This window comes from Aplidium turbinatum, chromosome 11 (assembly GCF_918807975.1).
Source record: "Aplidium turbinatum chromosome 11, kaAplTurb1.1, whole genome shotgun sequence".
Lineage (NCBI taxonomy): Eukaryota > Metazoa > Chordata > Ascidiacea > Aplousobranchia > Polyclinidae > Aplidium > Aplidium turbinatum.
The window spans coordinates 9,342,601-9,369,120 of record NC_137482.1 but is presented as its reverse complement, the minus strand read 5'-3'; the positions used below and the strand labels follow the sequence as shown (position 1 = coordinate 9,369,120).

At 36.8% G+C, this 26,520-nt stretch overlaps 1 protein-coding gene across 3 annotated transcripts in view; it reads left to right on the top strand.

Moving 5' to 3' along the window:
• LOC145779385 (uncharacterized) overlaps positions 1-26,520 on the top strand; it is a 66,327-nt gene that overhangs the window by 9,011 nt on the left and 30,796 nt on the right. For all 3 annotated transcript variants that reach the window (XM_082590962.1, XM_082590961.1, XM_082590963.1), the window contains exons 3-5: positions 8,675-8,970; positions 9,281-9,398; positions 25,372-26,395. In XM_082590962.1, the coding sequence (XP_082447088.1) occupies positions 8,675-8,970; positions 9,281-9,398; positions 25,372-26,395 (1,438 nt within the window). The remainder of the gene's footprint in view (positions 1-8,674; positions 8,971-9,280; positions 9,399-25,371; positions 26,396-26,520) is intronic.

Below are 26,520 nucleotides of genomic sequence, written 5' to 3'. Positions count from 1 at the left end.
TTGAAGCAGTTGTGGTGTGAAGGCGCTAAATATACTTTTATTACATCCTACAACAAACAAGTGATTACGTTTATTAATTCGAGAGTTTTCCTTGTGCTTGGGAACAGATCTGAACGTGATGTATCGTCATCCCACCCCAGTGTCCTACCAGACTTTGCAAGTTTGTCATTTATGTTTTGCTTGTTCATGGTTGAAAGTTTTACAGCCAAGTCATTGAACTGTTCAAATACCCATCCTGTTCAAATATTTGCCTGCCTTCCCTCGCCATCGCCTAGCGCGCAATAGCAAAATGTCATTAACGATGTACCTAGAAGTTCAATCCACTTATTGTTGTGTTCGAAAGATCAAGTATATAAATTTTATTTTGATTCTGTGGCTGGTTAGCACTCAGCAGTAGAATTGTCTTAGCAGTTCAGAGTTAGATATTGCTGAAATATTTTCGTAATTATCCCTATGGACTGGTGCAGTTAAGTTTCTTATGCTGCAAGCGAATAGGATGAATCATTGGGACAAGATCTCCGACGCTCAGGCTCTTCGACGGTCGAGTGAAGTTATTTTTACTCATTATACGCGGTAGGTGTTCTTATATTCGGTTACTTTCATTGCTAAAGTGCGTTTGTTGCAAATAAACGGCACATAAGGAACAGCTTGCTGTAATTTGAAACATGGATTGGTTGCCAAGGTATTCCATGTCATAATCACTATTATTACACAAGTGATTACTGATTAGTCTTGTCACTGCCTACTAGAACAGTAGTAGGTCATGGTCTAGTAGGTCATGGTCTTGTTATAGTCGTTTGTCTACCTTGTAAGCATTAATTTATTGGAATGGTTTTCTGAATACAAAGTTGTTGAAATCGATCAACTCGTTTACATGTGTTCAATTTAATGTAATTATATGGCTGAAACCGGACTCTTCACACTAAGAATTTTTTAAATGCTAAAATTTATGTGATTTTAAAGCTCTTATTAACGTACCGGTATGTAAATTGTTGAAAGTAAAATTTTGTAGTATAGACCCCTATTGTGGAGCTGTATGTGGTTTCTAGGTGAGGTTTAAATGAATTTTGTTGTTGTGTGACGTCGGGCTTTTCTGCTTAGCGATGCACCAATGGAAATGACCTCTTCATGTGAATGTGGTGCTGAAGAACAGACCGCACACCACAACCACATCAGTATCATCTTTAAGCCTCCTGATGGAGTGAAAGGTCCGGGTATCTTGGATAATGAAACCAAAGCCTGGCTGCTCTCTAGTAGCCTTCCAGCATAGTCAGGAAACATCTTGAATCTGGGATGGTAAAAGGATAGACCCTTGGCCCCAGAGGCTCACAAGACGACGACGATCCTGTGGTGTAACTGTGATAGTGTGATATGTATACACTGACTTACACTGTGTATATCTAACGGCAGTGGCGTAGCCAAGGGGGGGGGGGGTTGGGGGTTACAACCCTCCCCCTTTGGCACGCGTGTGACGTCACGATATTGAGAATGATGCTTTCAGTCTAAAAAAATTGCCTAATTTTAAACAAAATTGCATTAAAAGAGCAAGTTTTGCCAATACCAAACATCTCGCCAGGAATTAGCAACAAGAAAACATAGAAACTTAGCTTTATTTCCGAAAAATGCCGAAGAAAACACGATCTTATCCTTTTGCTATGCCACCAGACACCACCATTTTACAGGAATATTCGTAACCACATTTTTGTTGAAAATGCTCTCAGAATGCACCAAATTCAAAGTAATTTTTCAAAATTTTCTGGGGGAGGCCCCCCAGACCCCCCGCCGTCAAAACTCCCCCTTTCAAAATTCCTGGCTGCGCTACTGTCTAACGGTGTAAATCCGTTGGCTGTTGCATAAGCTTATGGAGTCACACTGCGACTGGGATTTAACAACTCAGCAAAAAAAAAATTGCTTTATAAATCCAAACATAATGGGTTGGTAAATTTGCCGCTTATTAAATCCAGTTACTCTTCAGCTTGGAAAAACTTGGAAAAGAAATACTTGGAAAAACGGATCGATGCCTTCAAGCTCTGGTCATACAGGCAAATGTTAAAAATTTTATGGAAACAAAAGATCACTAACGATGAAGTATTATATATCCAAATTTAATTCAAGCAAAATTCTCTCACAAATAGTCAAAAGAAGAAAATTGAAGTATTTCGGACACACAATAAGGCAAAAGTTACAAAGATCATTAATAGAAGTGAAGATAAACGGTAAAAGAAACAAAGGCAGACCAAGAATGATTTGGACATCAAACATCACTAATAGACAAAATTAAGTTATGAAACTGCAGTACGAACAGCTCATGGTCGAGAACAATGGCGCATTGTATCCAACTCTCAATACGAGGAAGGAACATAATGATGATGACTCTTCAGCGAAAATTGTATTTTACGTTCGCCTCTCCAATTCGCCAGTAAATGAGTTGCATCACATAGATTAATGTAAGTTTGAATTCACCTAATTTATAAAAATCGTTGTTGCTTGAAATGTGTAAAAAACGATTCTAAATTGTTTAAAAACAAAAAAAAACTAGAAAATACGTTTTTTTAATTTTTTTCGGAATATCTAAGTCGCATTGTTTTAGGTTGCGGTCTCTGTTTATTCGGGCTCGAAACCGTTTCTGTTTATGGTGAAACAACTATAGGAAAGATGATTCGAAACAAAATTCTTCACTCAGAAACTTAATTTAAAACACAATCGAAATTAAAACCAATGGGATTTTGCCTGGAAGTGACGCAAATTCGAAACAATGTTGAAATGATTTTGCTTTCAGTATAATTTTCATTGTTAACTTTTTTTGTAAAATACTGACGGGGTGGAAGCTGACTTGGTGACCTCGTAAGGTCTTTCGCTTCTTTCCTCTCTCATTTCACTGCGTAATGTACCAATGTATTGTCATGATATCTTGAGAAAAAAATAAACCAGTCATTGAATGGTTGATTATTATTTACACATGAGCTACCAGCTTATAACGCAATTACTAAATCGTCGAAGGGCATAGTTCTAGGTCGCACACGTAGCATTTGACCGTGGTTTCAATGTTTACATTTTTAATTCCAACTTACAGCAAACGAAATACTTTTATTTCGACACCTATTCAAATAAAATTCTCCTGTTTAGATCACTTTATTATTGGCAGCGAAACTAAGGCAAGAGACGTTTCCTAATCCGAAACAAATAGTTTCGGATTTCTTTATTTCCAACAATCTTATTGTTTGTTGGATGTGGTTTATCGTAAACGTCCCAGAAAGAAAATCAACCGTTTTTTACATTGAAGTTTTGCAGACGTTGATTCAATAAAAAAAAAAACTTTTATTTGCTGTCGCGTTAGCACTTGTACATAAAGTGGGTTGGAGGTTTATAGGAAAGGTTGCCACAATGTCATACATTGTGATTATGTAATGGCAGTTTGAGGGCCGTGCGCAAACGTCCAATTCCATACTTTGGACTTTGGCGTTGACTGTGTGTGGAAACAAGTTCAACATTTTCTTTTCATTACCGTACATACGTGGTTTTGTCGTCTTTTTTTTAGATTGCTATAAAGTCGTCTGTTTAAACCAGGGATGTCCAACCTGCGGCCCGCTAGTCATTTTTCCTCCGAGTAGTATTTTTTAGCAAAAGTGCTATTAATTGAAAAATACTAACATTTAGAAATATTTTACTTCATCTCACAAATTTTCTGAGATTTATGCCACATCTCAGTATGCTTCCTACACAATACACCACCAGTACAACTTGCAAGTACGGCACGGTTGCGCCATAATAAGTGAGAGTCCCTAATGAGAGGGTGTGTGCAGATCCGTGGCTTCTATTTGTGTGTTATTTACATGGTTATTTATTCCTATTTTCAAAGATGAAATTAATGATGTTTATTTGTTTTTTTACCCCTTTTTCTTGAAATGTACTAGGTTCTGCGGCCCATTGAATATTTCAAGTGATAATGCTGCCCACTATAATAAAAGGTTAGACATCCCTGGTTTAGACTTATGATGAAGGACAATTTTTACCTTTTTAGTTTTGTTAAATTCTTAATTTATTTGACCATATCAATTTTCCTACCTGATTTGAAACTTTTAATGCTCAGATTTTGGTTAAAATATTGCAGAAGTGACAATTAATAGGAATTTCGAGAAGTTATTATTTGTATTTTCTTGTCAATAGGTTCCCAGAAATCTAAATTTAGTTGAAGTGTAACATGACGCAATGGAATGTGACGTCATTTTTATAACTAACAGCAGACAACTATAATAATGTGATATATTTTTAGTTCAATCGTACACTTGTGATAATAATGCATGATAATGCATTTACATTAGGCCTACTCGCAAAATATTTGAATTGGAAAGCTTTCCTAAAAACCTCATTATCAGAATATTTGCTCTACTAATATTTGGATATCTGCTGAAAATTTACACAAATAGAAAAGCAACTAGCTTTTTTACAGTAAAACTTGATCAGATTCAATTTTGACAAACTGTGATCTTATTCAAAATCTTATCAAATCTTAAGTCTACTCAGAACATACTTTCATACACGTTTGATGGCACCAAAGCTCTGAACAGGTTTTAACTTGATTGACTTCAGTCACAGCGGGTTTTAACAACAAAAAGTAAAAACTTCATTTTGAATTGTAGCCTACTTGCCGTGCCATCAGATGAGCATTGGCTAGAGAAATAAGTTATTTATGATTAAGTTTTCAGAATCCTTTAAAGGTTGCTTTCAGTTTTTGATGTCACTGACAATACTGATTTGATAGTGCGCGTGGTGTAAATAACAATTGGTCTTTAGAGAGAGCAATGTGCAAAATTTTGTTTAAAATATTTTCGGTGAAAATATATCAAATAAAAAAGAAACAATCTAAGACAATATAGGACGCTGAGCAAAATCTAAGATTGTAGCTCTAAAAAAAGTATTACTTTCAAGGTATCGATATTCAGAAAACGTAATTTGTTTGGGTGAACGCATTTCTGTTTAATTGATCCGTGTATTTTTGCTTGGTCATTTCAACTTGACCTTAAAGCTCATGCAGCATTAATCGCTTTGTTTCATTTAAATCTTGTGACTATCGCCTTGGCTTGGATGATTAAACTAACTTGGATGACTCTTGAATTTAATTACCATTTATTTTGAAATATTAGACCACCAGCCAAGCAACAGCTGATATACAGTGTATTCATACAGTACATTAGATCGAATGCTAATTTTTATTGTTAAATTTTCTTCGGTGATTGAGAATTGTTTGTGTTAAACGAACCTTTTGTTTTGAATCGCAAATTCTTCCACCATGTTCTAAATAAACGGTATCATCGTCAAATAATTAATTCAATATACTTTTCTCTTTAGCAAACGAGTGTCAATGTAATGTTTGTTCATGCGACGTCGTCTGACGTTGTTTTAACCAAAAAATCACCACTTTTCTCACTGTGTCACCACAATCGATGGATAAGCGTAAAACCAGCGTGGGAAAGTGTCAAGTTATCCGTCTGGCTTTGTGTACTTGCGTCGTTGTATAAGGAAATACAATGGCAATTGTAGCTTTCTAACCGAGCACAAATGATAACTGCTCGCCATCCCCGAATAAACTGCTTGAACAAACGTAAACCATTCGTAATCTTGCAGTTCCAGTTTTATATCCGGGTTTGCTTCATTTCGGTGCAAAAGACGAGACAGCTTTCTTCTTCAATAAGATAAAAATAATGAGGTGAACAAGATTCCAGTAAGAATCCGCTGAATAAAAGGAAAATGTATTTGCAGATAAACAGTTGTTTTGGTTTTTGTGGCATTTACTTTCTACAGTTGTCATTTTTGGCTAAGGACCTTTGACCGAATTTTATAGTTATGCAATTTTGTTGCGCTAGCTATACGTTTCTTTCGAATAACAAAATTCTTTGTAGTGTTTGCAAAAGTTTTCAACAAAACCAGAGCACTTTAATTATTATCAGTTTTCAGTGTGAAGAGGGCTTCGCTTTTTTAGAGCCAATGCAGCACTGGCAATACAAATACAATCTTTTTTGAAATGTGTGTAAATTAATTGAGTATATACTAAAACTTTAGAATGCCCATCGATTACGTTATTTTTTCATGGAGGTTAGTGAAATGCTGCCTTGTGGTAGTCGTGCAAGTCTTTATCACACATGGTTCAGTTGTGTGGTTACTACTCAGACTCATTATCTCATAAATCATTTTATATGTGCATTAAAACAGAGATGGGAGCCAAGATATTGTTGGCGCCCTCTTTGTAAACTCGTTTGTGATGTATGTGAAGGTGAAGTTTTTTATTTAACTTTTATGGAAAATCAGAGTTCACTTTAATTTCACTTGCCTTTGTAATTGACCTTAAAATCGTGCGACTTTTTCTGATGACTTCTAGTTGGCGTTTCTACAAATGTACTAATTTCACATCGTCACTGGACGTCAAAAAAGTTCCCCTGTGCCAGTAATAAGCGGATTAATATTTGGTATTGTGTATGTCAGCAATCGTTTCAGTGTACGTAGGTTGAAACAAACAAAACGTATGCATGAAAAAATGCTGAGATGTTTTTGGCCGAGTACGTGAACTGGTTTTCTCGGAATGGCCCGTTTCGGTGAGTCCGATCCCTTAATGGTGGATTTTTTCAATTTTTATTTTAAATTATCGGGTACCGTAGCCTAATTATCATTGCCGTGTTAGGGTTAGAAGTTAGGAACTCACCGAATCGGACTCACCGAATAGTAGCAGACCCGGTTTTCCAGCTTTTTTTGTTGAAATTTGCATTTTGTGCGGTATTTTCTCCACGTGTTTCAAGAAACGCGGATATGCACGGCGCGCAGTGTCAACACTGCGTGGATCAGTAAGTCAACATTCCAACATTGAGTTCAGTTTATTTGATAACGATGCTCCGCGATGGAGGCATTCTGGGAAAAGTGCTTGAAGCGAACTGTGCTAACCTAACGTACAAGTAGTGCAACAGAGGTGTCACTGCATAGGTTGTTATGTCGAATAGTAACTCCAAAGAAGGTCACGTGGCCATGCTTTACATTATAAGCTCAGTTGTTTGTCACATTGGAGTGTTGCTGCATTTTGCAGGACTCCTACTTACTGTATAGGCTATCCTTTTATTTCAGAAGATAAAAAGATATTGTGTACAAAGTTTAGCATGGCTTGTTGAGACAGAGCAGGCAGTATGTTTGAGATACGTTATCGTGGAGAAATATTTGCATTCTTGAAAGCTTTTCCTTTGCAAATCTTCCGAAAGCCAAATTTGACAGTCACATATCTAGTCTTTGTAAGAATTCATGGAACGCTTGCAGAGGGGAAGGCATTGCACTCACTGCCTGAGATTCTTCGCTCACATTTCATTGAACTATGTTTGTCGAGTTAAGGAAAGCTGTCGTGACAAAAATAAGTTGCTACAAAGTACCACTTGTTTTTTTTCTTTGTTGTTTTGCCTTAGATTAATATGATTGTCATTTTACAGACAGATGGTGTTGGTTTTTTTTCAATCACTGAGTTTCAGCTGCTAAATCAATAATTTGAAAATGCAGATTTCAACTTTCATGTGATAATCGTATTTCCTTTGAAAACAACTAATCTGGAAAATAGAAAAGTAATTTATTGTTCAGAATAAACCAGCTTCTCTATGTTCGAAACAATTTCTCACAGTTTTTAATTAAACTTAATTGCTTAGAAGAACTTTGCCTTGGATATATCGTTTTAAGATCGCAGGAAATGAGAAATAAGTTAATAAGAAATAAGACCGCAAAGGATATTGATTTTTGAATAAGTTTGAAAGGTTCGCAGAGCTTGAAAATAAATAGGGAATCCTCAAGATGAGACGTGAAAGACTTTTCTAAAAATACTTTTCAGAATACAACTAAGCAACAACTTAAAGCAAACGTAAATCTATGCAAAACGTTTCATAACCCGCCTTTGCAGAAATAACCAGTTATATCTATATTTCGAAAAATAATTAAGCATCATAAGCCATGCTTGTCAGCATGAAGGCAGACGGAACGTTGGACTGGTGAGTATGTTGTCTCACAGATGACGTGTTGGATCGTTGTATTTGTCTCGTGCTTACGTTCTGTTCAGGTGTCGTAAATCATCAACAATTTTTGAGACCTAGTTTGTTCAAAAGCTTTGAGATAGGTTGGATTGCCCAATAGGTTTTGAGATTATAGCAAAATTATTTATAGTGATTAATGAGACCGGGTTTAGGTTTCAAGTTTAAATGTTTCTCCATTATCATCGATTTTATACCGTGTTTGTCCAACTTGCTTATCTTTGCTACACTGTCAAGTATGACACGGTGACGTCAATCTGTTTTCGACCACTTACCCGAGACGTCATAAATACCTAATGTCGTTTTAACATATGCTGTGTATCAACAATGTCAGTTCAAATTTATGGAATGAGCTCTCACGTGGAGCAAAGTGACCGCATTCCTGTTGACACTGGTTCTGTGGTTAAATGCAGCCTGCTGCGTAGAATTGGTTTCTGCGTTGTTGCATTCTTTTTCTCGTGATTGTTAAATTACACTGAACCATGTTTTTGTCGGAAGTTCAAGTGAATTTAAAAAAAAAATCAATTGTTTATTCCCAACTTTTTTACTGCTTGGCAATGCAGCAATTCCGATATCTCTTGTGTCAGTTATTTAAACATTTTTGTCTGAAATCTTTTATTTCAAAGGGGCATGTCATCTAAAGGAAAGAGATCTGGAGGTGTGATTGATCCTTCATTCTTACAAAGCATCCCTTATCAAAGCAGAGACTGTTGCAACGCTTCCCCGGCTTCGGACCAGGATCCTTTATATTTTGATGAGTACACACAAACCACACCACAAGCTTATAGCAATGAAAATCTAGATGTGAAAAATGACACGCTTCCTTCCGGTTATACCAGGAACAGCTTTAACGATCGCCACACATCAACGTCGTCGTTGAATGCGGATTTTCTTGCGCCGTCAGATGTCGCTACGTGTAGAGGTGAGATATTAAATGATTGTTGTATTACTGTTTAATTATTGTTTGAGATTTTTTTAAATGTTTTCAGACCCTACTTCGTTTTTAGTAAGGATAAGACGATCAGATTATTACCGAAGCGTAAACAAAAAATCCTTTAGACAGCAAGCTCTAATGTGTTTTTTATCGTGAATGTCCACAAAATCTCTCGTCATTTCAATTGCTGCAAGGCAGACTTGTGCATGTAATTGATTTCGCGTGTCTCTTGCTCACAGATGTTCGAAATGCTTGTCAGATGTTTCAATCTGCTTATGTCGATCGTTTACTTCTTCAGGTGACGTTTCATCGCTGATCTCCAAATCTAATCCTGACGGCCAGGCCACGAAGGCCACCAGCACCAGCCTTGTGGGAGACACCGTTCCTCATCCAGTCGTCAAATTAAGGACGAGAAAGTAAATTGCTTGTCTAAGCGACCACGATCATTTTGATATAGTTTTAACGCTATTATGACCGAAAAGAGAATGATGATTATCTCTGAGTGCGTCATTCACTGTCTCACGGTCTGGTAGCTTTGTGTACGGTAATGAACTGTCGTCCGGGTGGTCTTGCCACTTATTCTTCTTCAACGAAGTTGCGGTTTTCCACAGGATGTCCGAATCTTACGCACATTTGCCTGTATTGTCAACTGGGCGAAGGGTTTGAAAAGAATTTCTAAATGTCTGCTGTCTATTCATGTTCCAATACGTTACATTCATGTAGAAAAGAATGAGGCCATAAAAAACGAGCAACATGTTTAGATTCGTTTATTCGGTATAATATAGTGTGGAAAATGGAAATTGTTGAAAATTGACCAAGCTGACATATCAAAACAAGCTGTGACGAGTCGCTGTTTTCTAATGTGAATGACCGATTTCAAGTTGCATGCGCGGTTTAACCCACCGTTTCTAAATTTTCGTATAATAAGGGAAGATCAGGGATTTCGTTGATGCAAGTTATGGAAAATTATTATTTACGATAGTGAAATATTGCTAGGTTAGGAGTGGCGAACTGTTCTGAACACATATATATACATCATAGAAGAAATGTTGTCATGTAATGGGTGGGATAACACCTTGTATTGCGGAATATAGAGTTTCTTAAGTTTACAAGTGATGTGTATGTGTTGATATTGAGGCGTTGGCCTGGTGTGTCTTGAATGCCATTCGAAAAGAAAAAGCGTTATCAACTGTGTGATGGATTAAAATAGAGCTGCATCCTGTAGTGTTGTAACTTGGTTTTGTATGTGAGCGGTTTGATGAAGCGTATTCTCTGCCAATGCTTTAGAAACAAGAAAAACAAAATCAAAGATTTACTAACCCTTAAATTTAGTATGAATGGTGTTTACAACAACTGAAACGTAACTATCAAGTTGAATTAGGTGGTATTGCAGCAGATAGATAAGAATGATGAAACAATGTCGCTAACAAAATCTAACAACCCTTGCGAACGTTGAATCAGTGTTTGTTATCCCGATGCATTGCTTCCTTCAAGTTGAAGAGAAAATATTCACACAGAACAGGTATTGAGCCAAAAGTACTCGCTTTGAAAAGTTAGTTTGCAGTCAGCGACACTAGATGGTAGTCGAGAAGTGTAACACGCGAGGAAGGAAACTGTCTACAACTTTGAAGCATTACGTCAAGATGGGGCTTTGGGGAAATAATGTAAAGTTTGAGTGAGATGATAAAATAAGATTGTAAAAGTTTGGAAAAATAAGCAGATGCCGTGCGAAATCCAGAAAAAATGGCGTAAACATAATAATTTATTTGTTATCAAGAGCAGGAGTAACTTTGGCGATATTGGAAGCCTGATTTCTGAGATCCGGTTCAAGTTTGGACCCAGATCATACTTGACAAATACAAACAACGTATTTTTATAGATCTATTTTTTCAACGTCTTAATTACCAGCTAGTGTATACCATAGTAACGTTGCCACCGGTATTTGTATTGGTGTCCGACAAATTGTTCGTAAGGAATTGTTTGTAAAGCAATTGTTCGTAAAATTAATTCTTCGTAAAACTATTCCTCCTAGAGCATTTTTTCGTGCATGCAGTTAAAATTTGATGCATACGAAGAAATGCTTGACGAAGAATTGTTTTACAGATTTCATTTTACGAAAAACAGTTTACGAACAATTGTTTTACGAACAATTGCTTACGAACAATTGCTTTACGAACAATTGCTTACGAACAATTTGCCTATAACCATTTGCATTTCTCAATCTTCAATTTTCAACATCACAAGAGTTCATCTCATCAGGTCACAAGTTTTCACGTCTATAAGAAGAGACAATTTTTTAAGTTTCAGATATAGGATTCAAAAACATTTGCTTAATGTCAAAATGTTTTTAACAGCATCCCTGGCGAAAATGTAGCCTATCTGTTTTCACGAAAAGGTGCAATATGTCAGCATTTGTCGTTGCCAAACACTAAACTGGCACAAAAACAACCGGGTTCTTGATGGGAAGTTTGTTCGGTTGAATGCAATTTTTAGGAATTTCTTCTTGCTTCATAAAAAGGACTTGATGTGCCAAAGTCTTTTCTTGTCCTTGTCGCTATTCTGTGAATACGTTGCTATTTGTTTAGCGGAGTTCTTCTGGGGGTAGCCTACTAGTAATCAAGGTTTTTTACTTATTTTATCGTTTGTACTTTGGCCATGGACTCTATAGACTGGGACAATTTCAGAACCAATGATTTGATCGTGATAAACATTTCCCAAATTTTGAAAATTGCTCTAATTTATTGAAATGTTTTTTTCTTTTCGGCGCATCTATTTGTCTTTGTATTAGTCAACCCAATGGGCGGAAAAACACGATTCTTCGTATAGATTTTACATCACTAAATCTTTAATAAATGTAATTGAACGTTGATATTTTGTGACAAGTTAGACATAATTCAAATATCAAAGACTTCTTCCTGCTCGTGGTGTTGATATAATTACAGATTATTTGCTTTTCATCGTTGCTAAGAAAAGATTAAGTCAATTGCCATCTCAAATATCTTGTTACTTGTACAAGTTGAAGCATTTTTTTTACTTGAAGTGGCCACCAAACACTGGCATACATTTTCATTGTATTCCTTACAAGCCTTTTTCATTAAGTGGCAATTTATTGGTTAACCGGCCAAGAGTCCTGCTCACATTACTCCATGCGTTGATGGCTTTAGTCTCAGCGAGAGCGCATGGACTTCAGTGAGGTTAAGCGCAGCAACTCTCGGCAAATCTTGTTATTCATTGCGTGGTTTTGAACGTTGAAAAGTAACAGGGTAAAGTTGTTCGCATATTATCTTCCACTTAACCACTTGGCGATCCGTTGTTTCGTTAAACAATGTCGTGTCTTCACTTCAAACTGTTGTCCATAGAGGCTACCCAACGTTAGTTTAAAAGTTTCAGTCTAATGTGGAGGAACGCTTAATTGTACCTACACTTGAGAAAGTTTAAGAGCAAAAGTGTACGTTAGAAAATGGGATTAGTTAGTGTTCCTTCATTAACCAATACAGAAAAAAAGATTTCAAAGACACAGTTGGGCATCTTCTAACAGCAACATGTCATTTTAATGAATTAGTCTAAAAAGCGGAGGTAGAATTAGACGACAATCTTGCCACGTGCAAGTATTTTCACTTGGCCATTGCAGATGTTTTAGCTTTCGTTTTTCGAAGGATAGAAACTATGTTATTGAGTTCCATTAGGGATAGGGGATCTCCTGACTACGAAGAAATTATGTTATTAAAGTAGTGAAATTTTGGAAGCCGAATCAAACTTTAACCGTATCCTGTCTGCCTTACCAAGAATTAGGTTCTTTTGTTGTCTTGAATTTTCCGATTATAATAACAATTTATTACAGCATATGTTGGCTTGTGTTTAAAAGCGGTCATGGTCCTGTAGTTAATGTAGATCATTGTGCAAACAAGTTTATTCAAGAAAACTTGAAAAATTTGATTTCTCAACGTCCAAGATCAGCCACTGGGCATGAAGCAAAGACGTAGCTCGTGCAGCGCGGCACAGATCACAAGAGCCCGATCAACTTTATGTCGTCATTTATCCATCGCCAGGTTTGCTTTGCAAGATTTAATCATTAGCAATACATTTAGTAGTTTTGTGTTGGTAGAAGGTCTGTGTTGAGGTGGTGCAAAGTTGTTTGTTCTTGTCTCAGTTATTGCGTGGGTAGCAAATTATATTTATCTCAAGTAATACAAGGTCATACCGTTTCAAGAGTTGTTTATATTTCAACAACTTCATTACCGTTGAGAGAAATATCAGTAGAGTTGTGTAAATCTGCCTGCTTATTTAAACGCAGACTGACTACTGTAGTAAGTCGACTTTATAACGAAAATTAACATTCTGTGCAAAGTCTGCTATCACTTTTAATGTAGGATAGGGTTGGCCCTTAAAAGAATTACTCATTAGTCATTGTTTTAAATAAAGGCCTAGTTATTGTATTAGTTTATGCACTGGTACATTGTTTTGTATGAGCATGTAATATTAAAAATAGCAGTAGAATAACTAACATCTTAATGATAAAGTAACATTGCATGAGGGAAAGCTATCATCAGTTGGCGAAAGTTTTTTGCCTGAGAACCTGATGCGATGATTGTCTTGACTGGTGCCTCAGCTGCGCGTAAAAATCTTCTTGCTGCGAGCAGTTCATTCAAGAAAGATTTATTCAGCATTATCTTCTGTTGTTTGGAATCGCCTTTGAGAAACCCGCAACTCATGCCCAATTGAAAAAGGAAACAAATAAGTTTTTGCGTTCAGTTTTGTCGTTTGAGTATCCGATGGTGCAAAAGAGATTTCACAATTTTTGTGCTGCGTAGGTTTCTAGATATGCTGAATAGACAGGAAATTAATGTGTCCAGCTAGAAATGTAAAAATAGCCACTTTCACTAATCTGTTACCTGAGGAAGAATTGATTTGAGCTGTATCTCACCTGTTGCCGTATTTGCATATGGTTTTGTAACTAAATCGTGATTGACTGGCAGCTGTAGCACTGTGGCAGACATTGGTACTTGGCAAGTACAAAATCATTTTCCAAAATAAGGTTTAATCGTTTGGAACCAAAATAGTTTTTGCTGAGAGGGTTGTGTGCAGTTTAGTCGCTTTTAATTGTTTTTTTAACCTTATTTCGTCTGAATAGATTGCACCAAAGCCGACATCAACGATACTCAACTTGTCTTCTAATGAAATGAGCTGTGTATTGTTTAGCTTTCATAGGAATTATTTAACTTCATGGTTAGAAACGGGTCAACTTTAAATCGTGCATAACATTTGTTTTGCACTTTTCCTGTAGCCGTTGTGCCATTCCGGAAACGAATGTAATGGTTGTTGTGCCGCATTAGAGTTCTTGGCTGTTTAATTAGATACGTTTCCAGGTCATAAAAGTTTTTTGTTTTTTTATGATTCAGAGTTTGCTCGCGTCAAATCCGATTTTATTTTTTAGGCCGCAGCCCTGTCAAAACATCTTAATTTCGGTGAGCTTTGTTATTGGGCGGTTCTTGTGTGTGCGTAGCCTGCTCTCTCGCTGTCCAGTCAGACAGATGACGTGCTTGCGTTTTTATTAATTCAATGTTTGCTTTGTGAATAGTCGCAATCTCATTGGGTTCAACCAAGTCAAGTTAACAAGCAGGATAATTTGCGAAATGGTTCAATTTTACGTCTGATAAACGTCGGTAGGATGCAATAAATGACTTGGTTTTGTTCGCGGACAACGTTAAGCAAAACATTTTCCTGTTGCAACAACCTTACCACTCATGAAAAATATTTGCAATCGTGTTTGTCAGCACCTATATAAATCTAAGTGGCCCATAAATTTTGTTGAGCACATGGAGGATTAAGTACTAGTCGCAGTTTAACAAGGTGCAAGTTCTCCTGGTTTTCAAATGCTAATTGATTGTGTTAAACGCTAATAAGATTGTGTTGTTAAAATAGTAGATCAGGTTTTTAGTATATAATTCTCTTAAATTCAAATTGACGATATGATGAGCAATTGAGCATGGTTTGTGTATAGGCCGCCACGTTTTATTCTTAGTTATTTTTTTCAAAGAGTTTTTTCAGATTTGAGTGGCAATGTATCAAACTAAAAGAATAAAAACCGTTTTTGTGCACCTTGCTCTTCGCACGTATGGTCTTGATTACCTCTTTGGTTTTGTTGCCCAGACAAACTAAACGCAAGAATATAATTAAATTTAAGACTGCATTTACGGATGAGGTTATTATAGGGAAATTTGACCACTTCGATTTACAGAAAACGATTTTCTATGACGTTGTTGTATAATGCACCCATTTGTGTGCATATATGCTATACACAATACAGTAATTATGCAATACATATACACTTAGACTCTTACAGGTTTCAAGTTTAATCGCCATCAAAACAATAAGTTTTACCAGGCAAGTAGACTCAGTTCAGTTTTTAACGCCACTGTGTGCTTTGCATGAAAGTGCAAGTTTTTAGACATACCGGTAATCTAAAATCTACGTGTTGCAGTAGCAAAAAATCTTAAGAAAATGTTTATCTTCTAATGAGTTTGTTTCTAATATTGCAGTGTAAAGCCTAATCTAAGGTCAAAGAATATGAGCACAAAGAACCTAAGGTTTACTCGAAAGAAAATTTTTTTTGGATTGAAATCTATATTTGCGCTAATTTCTAGTGCTGTGTTAAGTGATGAAAGAAAACCGATCTCAATTTTCGTTTATTTACCGAAATCGATTTCAATCAAGCAAAGAATAGGCCAAGAATTTTTGTGCGTCTATCAGTTTACCGATATGTGTGTTTACTGTTTATGCCTTTTTTTTCTTGAAATGTTCCATAAAATTTTACATTGCGTTAATTCAATGTTTACATACGTTAATTGGTCAGCCAGAAACGCCATTGCATTCTGCCAGGCCAGACAGACAAGTAAAAATTTGTGGCTTTACCTTCGGTTAATCAGGATTGGAATGCTGTATTGTGTAATGACTGCGGCGGCTACCATATGCTACAGACTGAGAGCTTGTTTTTATAGGAACTATGGTTAACAACCTCTTCACGATATCCCTGGAATGTTGTGTAAGATCAATAACCAGTGTTGTGAAGCACACTTACTTTTCAAGGTTTGAATTCCACTCGTTGCTTTTTGAAACAAGATGTTTTTTTCTACTTTGGAGAATTTCCACAGTGTCGCTTGAAATATACAGAAACGTATTGACCTGTTCACTGATGTGTGCCAATTCATGTGTACTCAGATGGTCTTGCTTGCTTTACGCACTTCGCAACGTAGCACAACGTGCACTTGGCTAGGTTTTGGATAGGTTACATTTGATCAGCCACAGCGTGGGCTTTTATTCCTATGTAAAAACTGTGTTCTCTGCTCATATTGGGCTTATTTTTTTTCATAGCTTATTTTTTTTTTTTTCGAAAAATAAAGTACTGTTTGCCTATTGTACGCAGCTGTTTTAGCATTTCCTAGATGAGCATATTTGTGATAAAATCTACATTGAAGTTTTACCAGATCGCCCACGGAAGAAATAACCAGTGTGACCAGCTATTTAATTTAGTGGACTGGCAAGTTTCTGTAAGTATTTATCTGTCTTATTACACTTATATCAAGCATATGGTGAAGCATGTGATAGACATAAGGCTGAAAATTAGTCTGGTGCTTTTAGCATTCTACAGAAATCTGTCGCTCTATTTTTAGCCAAAAATATATCATCTTAAACTTGCATCGCATTTGTTTCGAATCAAACCATTTTTCTGGATAAGCTAAGTGCTGTGAGTTGGCAGTTTCTGGCATTCGATCTACTAGCACCTTTGGATGTAATTATGTAACTGTATCTTATCTATAAATACGTAGACAAGTGAAGTTTATTGTTTCTCTACTTAAATATAGTGAATATTTTAGTTCAGCAGCAGACGGTGTTCATTCGCACAGAAAATATTGGCTTGCTAAGACAGAAGTAAAGGTTTTCGATGAGGCTTTCATAGGCTAATAAGCTGTCTTATAGCAGATATTTTTGGCGCATGCGTGCGTTTCACTGTATCTTTAGTTTGGTATACTTTTTATTCATCAGACAAGTTTAGCATACTGTCAGTCTTATCAGGCTCGTTTAGAACCATCACAATGTTCTTTAAGCGGAAATAATCCAGAAGAAAGTTTTGTCAGAAAACCGGAAATCATTGAGGTTATTACAAGTCTGTGTGATTGTGGACCTGATTTGCACCGAAGTTCGGCAACACTGTCCGTATTGGGTTGTATAGCAAATTCACAATGGCTGGGGTGAATATGAATGTCTTGAATGAGGTAGAAATGTTCCGGCTTTCAGATGTAAAGAGGGTGTTGGGCTGTTGGCTAGATTTTATTTCGTAAGTTTATCAAAACCTGCTCTTATGCGGTTTTGTGTTATCTTTCGAGGACGTCCTGAAACTTCGCAAATAATTTCAGTGAAATTGTTGAATTTCAAGTATATCTTTTCGCTGTGCTTTTCTGCTATTGTGACGTTCTGTGATGTTGCATTTTGAAGAAAATAGAACATTGTTGATTCAGAACTCAGGATCTGAGGTTCTCTTCATTCGAGTACGTGTCTTACGTGACCACTTCACCTCAAATTTTTAAAGCAACTTTTAAGAACTACGCCGGCATTATGTAAAAGAGTTGCGCTTTGATGATTAGGAGATCACTGCTTTGCTGGGGTGTGTTGCTCATGGATGAAGTGTACTTTATATTGTAGTTAACATCAAAAATATTATCATTCCAGTCCAAACACACCAATCAAACGGTCTCAAGTACACAACGTTCTTCATCACTCAATTTCCGCTTCAGTTTGATCTTCTGAAGCGAGTTTCCAACAAAATATCGTGTTTATTTTGGAAATAATCGGCCGTGGTGACAGATTGCCTATATTTCACAACATTTCAACAAATCTGTTGTGTGATGTAACCGCAGTGGTTAAATAGAGTTTATGTTGTTTAGTCTTGCCGTTGAGATTTCAATTTAACTTCTTCGCGTTGGCCTGTGCTGGTAATTTGATATTCAAGCTTTGGCTTGAGTTACCAAACAGTGTCGTCCAATGCATACACGATTTCATTATACGTGATACAGCACCTGTAGTCTGTAATTACCTACCATCACACTATTTTTCGTTTGTGACTGGTAACTACAGACTATGTTTGAGTACTAAAAGTTTTGTGTGTGTTGCATTACATCAACACTTAATTTATAGGTTATTGTTTCTGCAACAGTCACTGTCATTTCCATGCAACTTTCACGCTTCCTGGTTTGTTTCAGCCGAACTTAAGTTTTCAAGCCAGACCTGTTCAATGCCACAACATACATCACATATTCTTGGAAGAGAAAGCTAAATCATCGTTTTAGCCACTAATCCTAGTCACTATACTTAGTGATTGAAATAACTTGTTTAAACGTCGTTTCAACATTTAACCACTTGAAACTTGAAAAGGCGATTGTGCTCAGTATGACCCTTGTCGACGTCAGCCATAGCGTCAGCCCATTGGTGCAACTTCGTCAGTTTCAATCTTTCAATCCGCTAGCCAGGTGTGAGTACCAGCACGTCAGGTTATGGAGTTTCGGTTTTCAGATTTTCTTCTCATGTGCAATACAGTTTTGGAGTATTTGGTTGTAAATGTTATGGACAGTCAAGTACTAGCATACATGACGATTGGAATTTACGTTCAATAAAATAAGGGGTAGCAAGTTGCAACAGCTTTTAGTGTAATGTCTATAAATGTTAATAGAAAGGTCGTAAAGACGCAATATTTAAAAGTTTATGAGGTAACTTTTTTTGCTTTTCAACTTTTTTCGGCTTCTGGCCTACTTCTGCTGTTAATTTTTATGGCCACGCACAATGGTTTAAGGAGAAATTGCAAGAAATTCAACACGTCAATGGAAAACTTCATTTTGTTTAGGCTATTGTCCACTCGATATGATATCATGTCGAAGCTTGTTGCGAGCGAACAAGCTCACAGTCACACGCAACAATTTAGATTCTGAGGATTAGTTGTAAAATTGTTCAGGGCCTTTCCATTTGCTTATAGTTGCAATTGAGAAACTGGACCAGTGCATGACAGAGCAGCTTCACAGCACATGGCAGAGTAAATAAGACCTGGTTTGACAGTTGAGCGGTAGTTAAAAATAAAAAAGATCGAATCCTCCTAAGATGGCTCAGTTGGTAAAGCTTTTGACCTCGTGAACGAAGGGCGCTGGTTTGACTCTCGGGATATGCGCTTGATCAACACATTTCAATGACAGCTCTCCAGTCTCCATTCCGCGGCAGTTAATGGTTGGAATAATTCACAGACAACAATACTTCAACAACCAGCGAAAAGTTTACTCTGTTAACCTCGGTAAATGGGCCTGCGTTAGCTGTTCAAAGCCTCAGTCCGAGAATAAAGGTTCTCACAATCAGTCAAAATTAAACGTCTTGTGGTACACTGTTTGGGCAACGTTGTATAGATTCATGGCTTATAGATTCCATTTCTGCTGGTAAAGTAATTTACATTCATAATGTTTCTCAGATGTGGTATACTTGCTTGTTTAAACATCAACTTCACCTTCTATTTATCCGTTATCAATTTGATTTGTGAAGAAACGACGTCGGCAGTAACAGTTACCGCTTTTGAAATTTGTTTTATGGCTGTGGTTTTGGTAATGAATGAAGTTATTTTGAGGAATTGCCAACGCAAGGCTTTTCATGACAAAACGAAGACGGCTTTGTTGCTTCAAGTTTTCACGTTGTTTTAAAGTAATTTGATGGCAATGAGTTGATCTCACCGAAGGATACCATTTTACAATATAGAAAAATCTCTAGCTTAGCATATATGAATAACAATAGACCCTGCTTATGAAAGTAAAAAATGGTTTTCTTTTTTTGGTGATTTATTAATGCGAAGTTCTTCTTTATCACTCTTGGTTAAGCATATTCTGTTAGTTTTAAACGCCATCATGTTCATGCTCACCACAATATTGTCTTGCGCCACGCGGAAAATATGACCTAAGTTGCTTTATATTATATTAGCCCCGGGACTTAGACCGTTTAATTTTTCCGAAATTTTTGTGTTTATTTGTGCACACCCCTTTCATCTTTGCATTTACCTGAAAAAACCTTCCTGGCAAAATTTTGGGTGAATCCACCAACATTTAGTGACCTCTCACAGTGTTTTTATGTTCTCATAATTGGGTCATTCCATATCAAAACAGCCAATATGAAGATATTTTGTATATGGTACCCCTCAGATTTTGCTGAAAAGTTGTCATAGTATACCTTAGGCTACCAAACGAAAGAATCCTAAGTTTTAGATCAATATCTCAAACGGTTTTCCCATGGCGGCCATTTGAATTTCGGGTGCTACCTTTATTTTTGACTTGGAAGGGGGGGGGGGGGGGGGGGGTAGCGAATAGCAATTTCAGCCATTTTCAGAGCCCCATAACTTTTATTGTAATTGTGGTAGAAGACTAAAAATTGTTGTGCTAGTTCATTATAAACTATACTACACAATTCAATAGTAAAAAACAACATCTCTTGATGCATAAGTGTTAGGACAAAGGTGGGTCATCAAAATCCTGTTTTTTTGCCCCGTGTAAGTGTTTTTTTCAATTTTTAAATGCTTCTACCACCCAAACCAATCAAAATATTTCTGTAAAACTTAATTATTTGTAATGTTTGGAAACTTTTCTTCTGCCAACTTGAATTTGGGAGTTGTGGTGCCATTAACAGAGATCTTATGGGGGTCTGAAAATCCTATCAGGCAGAAATGGCCCTTTTTTATCCCTATGTTTAGAGCCCCAAATGACCGCGTGGGCATTTTATGGTCATGCTGAAATTTATACCAGATGAACACATACATTTATTCTTTCATTTCATGAAATAAAATCTCTGATTATCAAACTCCCTCACTATAAATTTTATGTCTTTAAAATGTAACATTTTGGTCATTTTTGGCAAATAATCTTAAGTCCGTAATGTAGGTCAGAGAAAATTCAACAATAATTTGTCATAAAAACAGTGAAAATAAGTAGATTCAAAAACACAGGATTTTGATGACCCACCTAACACTTATGCATCAAGAGATGGTGTTTTTTACTATTGAATTGTGTAGTATAGTTTATAATGAACTAGCACAACAATTTTTAGTCTTCTACCACAATTACAATACAAGTTATAGGGCTCTGAAAATGACTGAAATTGCTATTCGCTACCCCCCCCCCCCCCCCCCAAGTCAAAAATAAAGGTAGCACCCGAAATTCAAATGGCCGCCATGGGAAAACCGTTTGAGATATTGATCTAAAACTTAGGATTCTTTCGTTTGGTAGCCTAAGGTATACTATGACAACTTTTCAGCAAAATCTGAGAGGTACCATATACAAGATATCTTCATATTGGCTGTTTTGATATGGAATGACCCAATTATGAGAACATAAAAACACTGTGAGAGGTCACTAAATGTTGGTGGATTCACCCAAAATTTTGCCAGGAAGGTTTTTTCAGGTAAATGCAAAGATGAAAGGGGTGTGCACAAATAAACACAAAAATTTCAGAAAAATTAAACGGTCTACCCCGGTGTGTCATTAAAAGTGTCCTTAACTAACAATATCGCTATAGGCCTTCGATGCAAATCAGTTTTTTTCTGGATGTGCTTTTTTGTTAGTCGTAAAGAATTGTTTGCATATAAACTGTTCACTTTAGTGTTTGTTTGATCATGTCGGTTTTTGCTATGTAAACAAAAGTGAGACATTTCTTTTCCAGACAGCAAAATCCGCCATTTTTACATTGATTCAGCAGACGTCTGCAGACGTTGAATCAATGTAAAAATGATAGATTTTGCTGTCAGAAATTACTGTGCAATAATGGACTACTGAGCAATCCTCAGGTCTTGTACTGACAATTGTTCCGTCCTTGTTTGATACCATTGGTTTCAAGTTACCTAATAGGCGTCGTTGATATTACAATTCTTGCTGCAATTTTGTGTGACGCTGTGTCGATTGTAACAATTTTTGCTTTTAACAAAAAATCTTTTGCAGAAAATCTTGTCACAAACATGTGCTACACCTGGAACTTGCGAGGAAATATGGTTGATGGTTGCTATTGTGTGTAAATGCCTTGAATTTGTTGAAAACTCTAATTATATCATCCATATTGACCAACTCATATCCTTTGCATCAATTTTCAAGATATTTTTATAATTACTTTTGTTTAGTCTTTTTTTACTTGATTTCTTGCTTTTTCTGTTGTGTTTCTATTGCGAAGGTAACATGGTGTTCTCACAGCTAAGCAATCGACGCAAAATTGAGTTTAGGGTCTCTAGTTGTTGTTTGTACGAGAATATTTTGCTTTGGTGGGTTTGTCAAAAACTGTTTGTTTCCTGTTAGGAAATTCACTTAATTTCTGCCGTTGATCCATTTTCAAGCTTATTAAAAGACTTTTCTTCCATTTTTTCAACCAGACAGTAGCTTTGGATCAGCTTTTTGTTTCAAAAATGAACATTTCAAAAATATGTTTCCAAAGTTTTAACTTAACCCTTTTTTGAAAAGCTTTAATCTTTTCGACATCTTCGATTGGAGACTAAATTTTACGAAAATATGTAAATTGCGTTAATTTTCTTCCAGAAAATCGTATAGTCATTGGACTTATTGCCATAGTAACTTCCAAAGATCGTTGTTATTGGTCAAATTTTATGATGCGTCATTCATCTGACCCGACGCTTGGCGACACAACTATGACGTCACTGCTGCCTTGGCTATGTGGCAACGTTACTCAGTGATCTAACCTGGCACTTGTTTTCCTTATTATGTGTTATTACAACATTGAGATATGTTGAGCAAGTTCTGAAGTTAATTGCTTGAAATTAGATTCTAGACTCGTCACCCGATTAAATCGCCACTCTATTGGAGAACGCGGGGTGACTAACGGTTAATATTGTGTTTTTATTGTAATATGAAGTTTTATTTTTCGTGACTCCTGCTGTTGTTTTTGACCCTTTTCGGTGTTTAACTTCCAGTTTTTTAGTGAGGCTTCAGACATCCTGTCAATTGAGGGTAGTAAAAATTTGATCACTTACAAAACATCCAACATGTCAATCCAACCAACTCATGGATGCCTTGCACGGCAATGTACCAGAATCGTGATTGCTTTTCAGAAAATAAGAAATCATGTTGAAGCAATGGTCATATGATAGATTCTTCTCTTCAGAGTTGTTTTTTTTTTCATTTTATATCAGCTGGTGCTCAGCTTGCCCTTTGTGTGTCAGCTATACAAGATTTTGTTTCTCCTCTTGAGTTTAATTGTTGTCATTGCACCAATAAAGCAATTATGCCTCTTGTTTGTTGCTTACAGTAGCCTAAAGGTACTTGAGTTGCTTGAATTCAGAGTTTAGTGTAAACTGTCTAATGTGTGCAAGTATTGTTTTTCTTTTATTTGATTAAAAAACTATCGCTAAATTCATCTACAGTAGATTCTAGACAATGCAGATTTAGAGGCATAAATAAAATTTTGACGATGCATCTGTAGCATTATAAACTTAGTTGTTGGTAGGAAGACTCTGCTGCGTAAGTTTCGTGTTTTTTGAAAATTGAAGAAGCTGGATTTAAATACATGTATGGCAAGTTTTTTTTTTGTGAAACTGCACTCTCAGCCAGCAAAAGTTGTTGTTTTTACGTCTGGCGACGTTGAAACAATGTGAAAAATGCAACTTTTACTTCGTTAGTGTTCCGGTACTTTCTCAAGGTGGTCATAAAATCTATTGGACATATATATAACATTATTTGTTATTGGAAATGCCCCACCGTGATAAACGAATGAACGAAAGAGGGTCAGGCTCACCTTGATGATCAGGAAAATTTCAGTTATATGCACGCACTCTAGTCCTAGGTATTTGTATGACATTGGTCTAGGTCGTTACGACTTCCAGATCAGAAACTCAATTGGTTAAGGAACAAAGGTTTACGTTTGCATGATGCTCAAAGTTTAATTGAAACCAAGTCAAAGGCGTGAAGCTTCATACAACGCAGCCCTCGACTGGCGTAGCCTAATTTGTCACAATGCTGTACTTGTGTGAGTGATACCTGACAAAATGACTTTTAGGTTCAGCTAAAACCAGCTTGCAAAATAATTTTAAACACATTAAATCTGCAGAATGCGCATGTCGGATTGTTGGTGCTATTATTAACTTTCAATATCAATGAAAACACGTAAACTTTTTTATTGAAATGTCACAAATTTTGTCATAGATTGGATTTTTTTTGGTGTTTAAGCGTACCACTATGCACAAGTACAGAACTCAATTACTTTTCTAGCTGTACAGAATTTTAGACAATCTTTGTTACATGATTTTATTTTTTAGTTTAAAGTACTTCTGTTTAATCCCGAGTATCGTTCATTAAGCTCATGTGTGCTCTGGGGTGACCCGACTTAATTACAGGATAATGGTTAGCCATTAGCCAAATGCAAATGTGAAGCCTAAGTTGAAATTATACATTTCGTTCCATGATAGCTTTTTGAAGTCGGTGGAGTCAAAAAGTAGCCTCCATGCCCAGCTGACAAATCAGTTCTATTTCACGATGTTTCAACGTCTGCAGACGTTGAATCATTGCAAAACAATTCACTGATTTGTTAGCTGGACAAAGGCGAACTAACGTCTTGAAATAGGCGCCAGTCGGGCCCCAGAATTGCTTATAAATCATCAGTTTTCGTTGTTTTGCTAACGTTTAAATAGGTTGCACTCCTCGCATGCTTTTGAGATTTCTATTTCATGTTCAAAGCAGTGTAAACTACATCGAAATTTTGTACTAAAACCACTAAACTTTAGTTACAGTTTTGTATATTTTCCATGCGGAACTAGTCTATACTAGGAGTAACGCTAATTTTCAGCAGTTTGTCATCAGTTTGTTTTTAGTCATAAATTAGGGTTCGTGCTTATATTGCAGTGTTGTCAAAGCCACAAGATTTACAGCGGCTTAGCTTTAGGTACATGGCAGTACGTTGTTTAGCCTTATTCATACTGTAATTGACAAGCTTGACGTAATTTCATTTTGGGTGAATAGGGTTAAGAGAGTTCTTCTGGATTTTTTCTAATCCACGCCAAAAATTTATTTTTTCGGTGACTTGGTTTTCACAAAGTCTTTTGTGTTTTTGTGATGCTATTTTAATTCAGTCATAAATATTTGAAATACAAGTCTTGTTTCATCGAAGCTACAAAGCTTCGAAATTTCATTCCAGCCTACTTCTCGTTTTCACTTGGTAGACCTAACCATGTATAGCAAGTGTAAAAATTCATTTGCGCTTAGTCGACAATGCTACCCCGTTTCAGGTGACAGTTAGGATTGTTCTTAAATTACCGCAGCATTGTCAAATAGTTTTTAGTTGACTTGTTCCGATTACTAAATGTCGGCACTTATCTATTTACAGAGCTCGCGATAAAAGCATTCCTGCAGAACGACCACGTTCGTGGCACGCTTCCAAACACCCGGACTTAGATTCTGGATTTTCAGCAGCAGAAAGAAACATGAGATCACCAGGCAGTGGCTACCTTGGAAACGCAACTTCTCAGTCAAAGCCTTATTATCAGCAACAGCCGCTTTCACAACAACGACGGCGTTCCAAGGGCTGGTATGAGTCTGGTGATTTGAAATCTGTGTACAAAGGCGACATGGAGGGCTCCAAAGACTCGTTGATATCTGGAAGCTCTCAGCGATCTTATAGAAGCAGTGGAAGGCTGAGTGTTTCAAGTTCCAAGAGCTCTGGAACCATGTCTAGTTCGCGAGGGAGTTTAGAAAATCTGATCGAAAACAATTATAATTCACGTTCGGAAAATTACCCGCAATTCATTTGTGAGAACGGAAGATATAAACAAAAATCTCCTTCAAAGCCTCAATCTGGTATTGTAAATCACCAGAGGAATATTTTTGAACGTCTTTCTTACGGGCCCTCTGGCACCGCTGACAATCAGCACCAAACCAGAGGTTTCAGGGATGAACTGGACAGGCCAAGGCATGTCCGTCGGTATCCTTCAGTCGATACAGAAGAGAAAAATTCAATCCATCAGCGAGAAGCTAGCAAAAGCCCATTGCAACACAGCGGTTCGAACAGCCGACGAGATTCTTTTTCTCCTCCACGAACGAATGCATCGGTGGAAAAAGAAAGTGGTTATTTGCGAAAACGCTCTTATGATGCAGACTGCTGGCAATCTGACCAATCTTCCACAAATCTACCGGAAACCCAGCACACTGTTGAACCACGCAGAAGCAAAGCGGACACATCTTATCACACTTCGTCATCCAACATTCGATATTCAAGCGCAAAAATTGTGAAAACTAACTTTGATACACGTCGAAACACTCACAACGTGCCGGAACCACCCCAAAGGAACAATTCGAGCATCCAAGCAGTGAAGAATTACCATTCTCGCCCGTACAGCGCCGGACACTCTCAGGTGACGCAATTATATTATTATTGTCAGTGTTTAGTTTGCAGAAATAATTTTTTTTGCAAATTATAAAAAACAGTGTGTTACTACTTCAGTGTGGCCGACTGGCTTGGTCGCTTGGCTTCCAAACA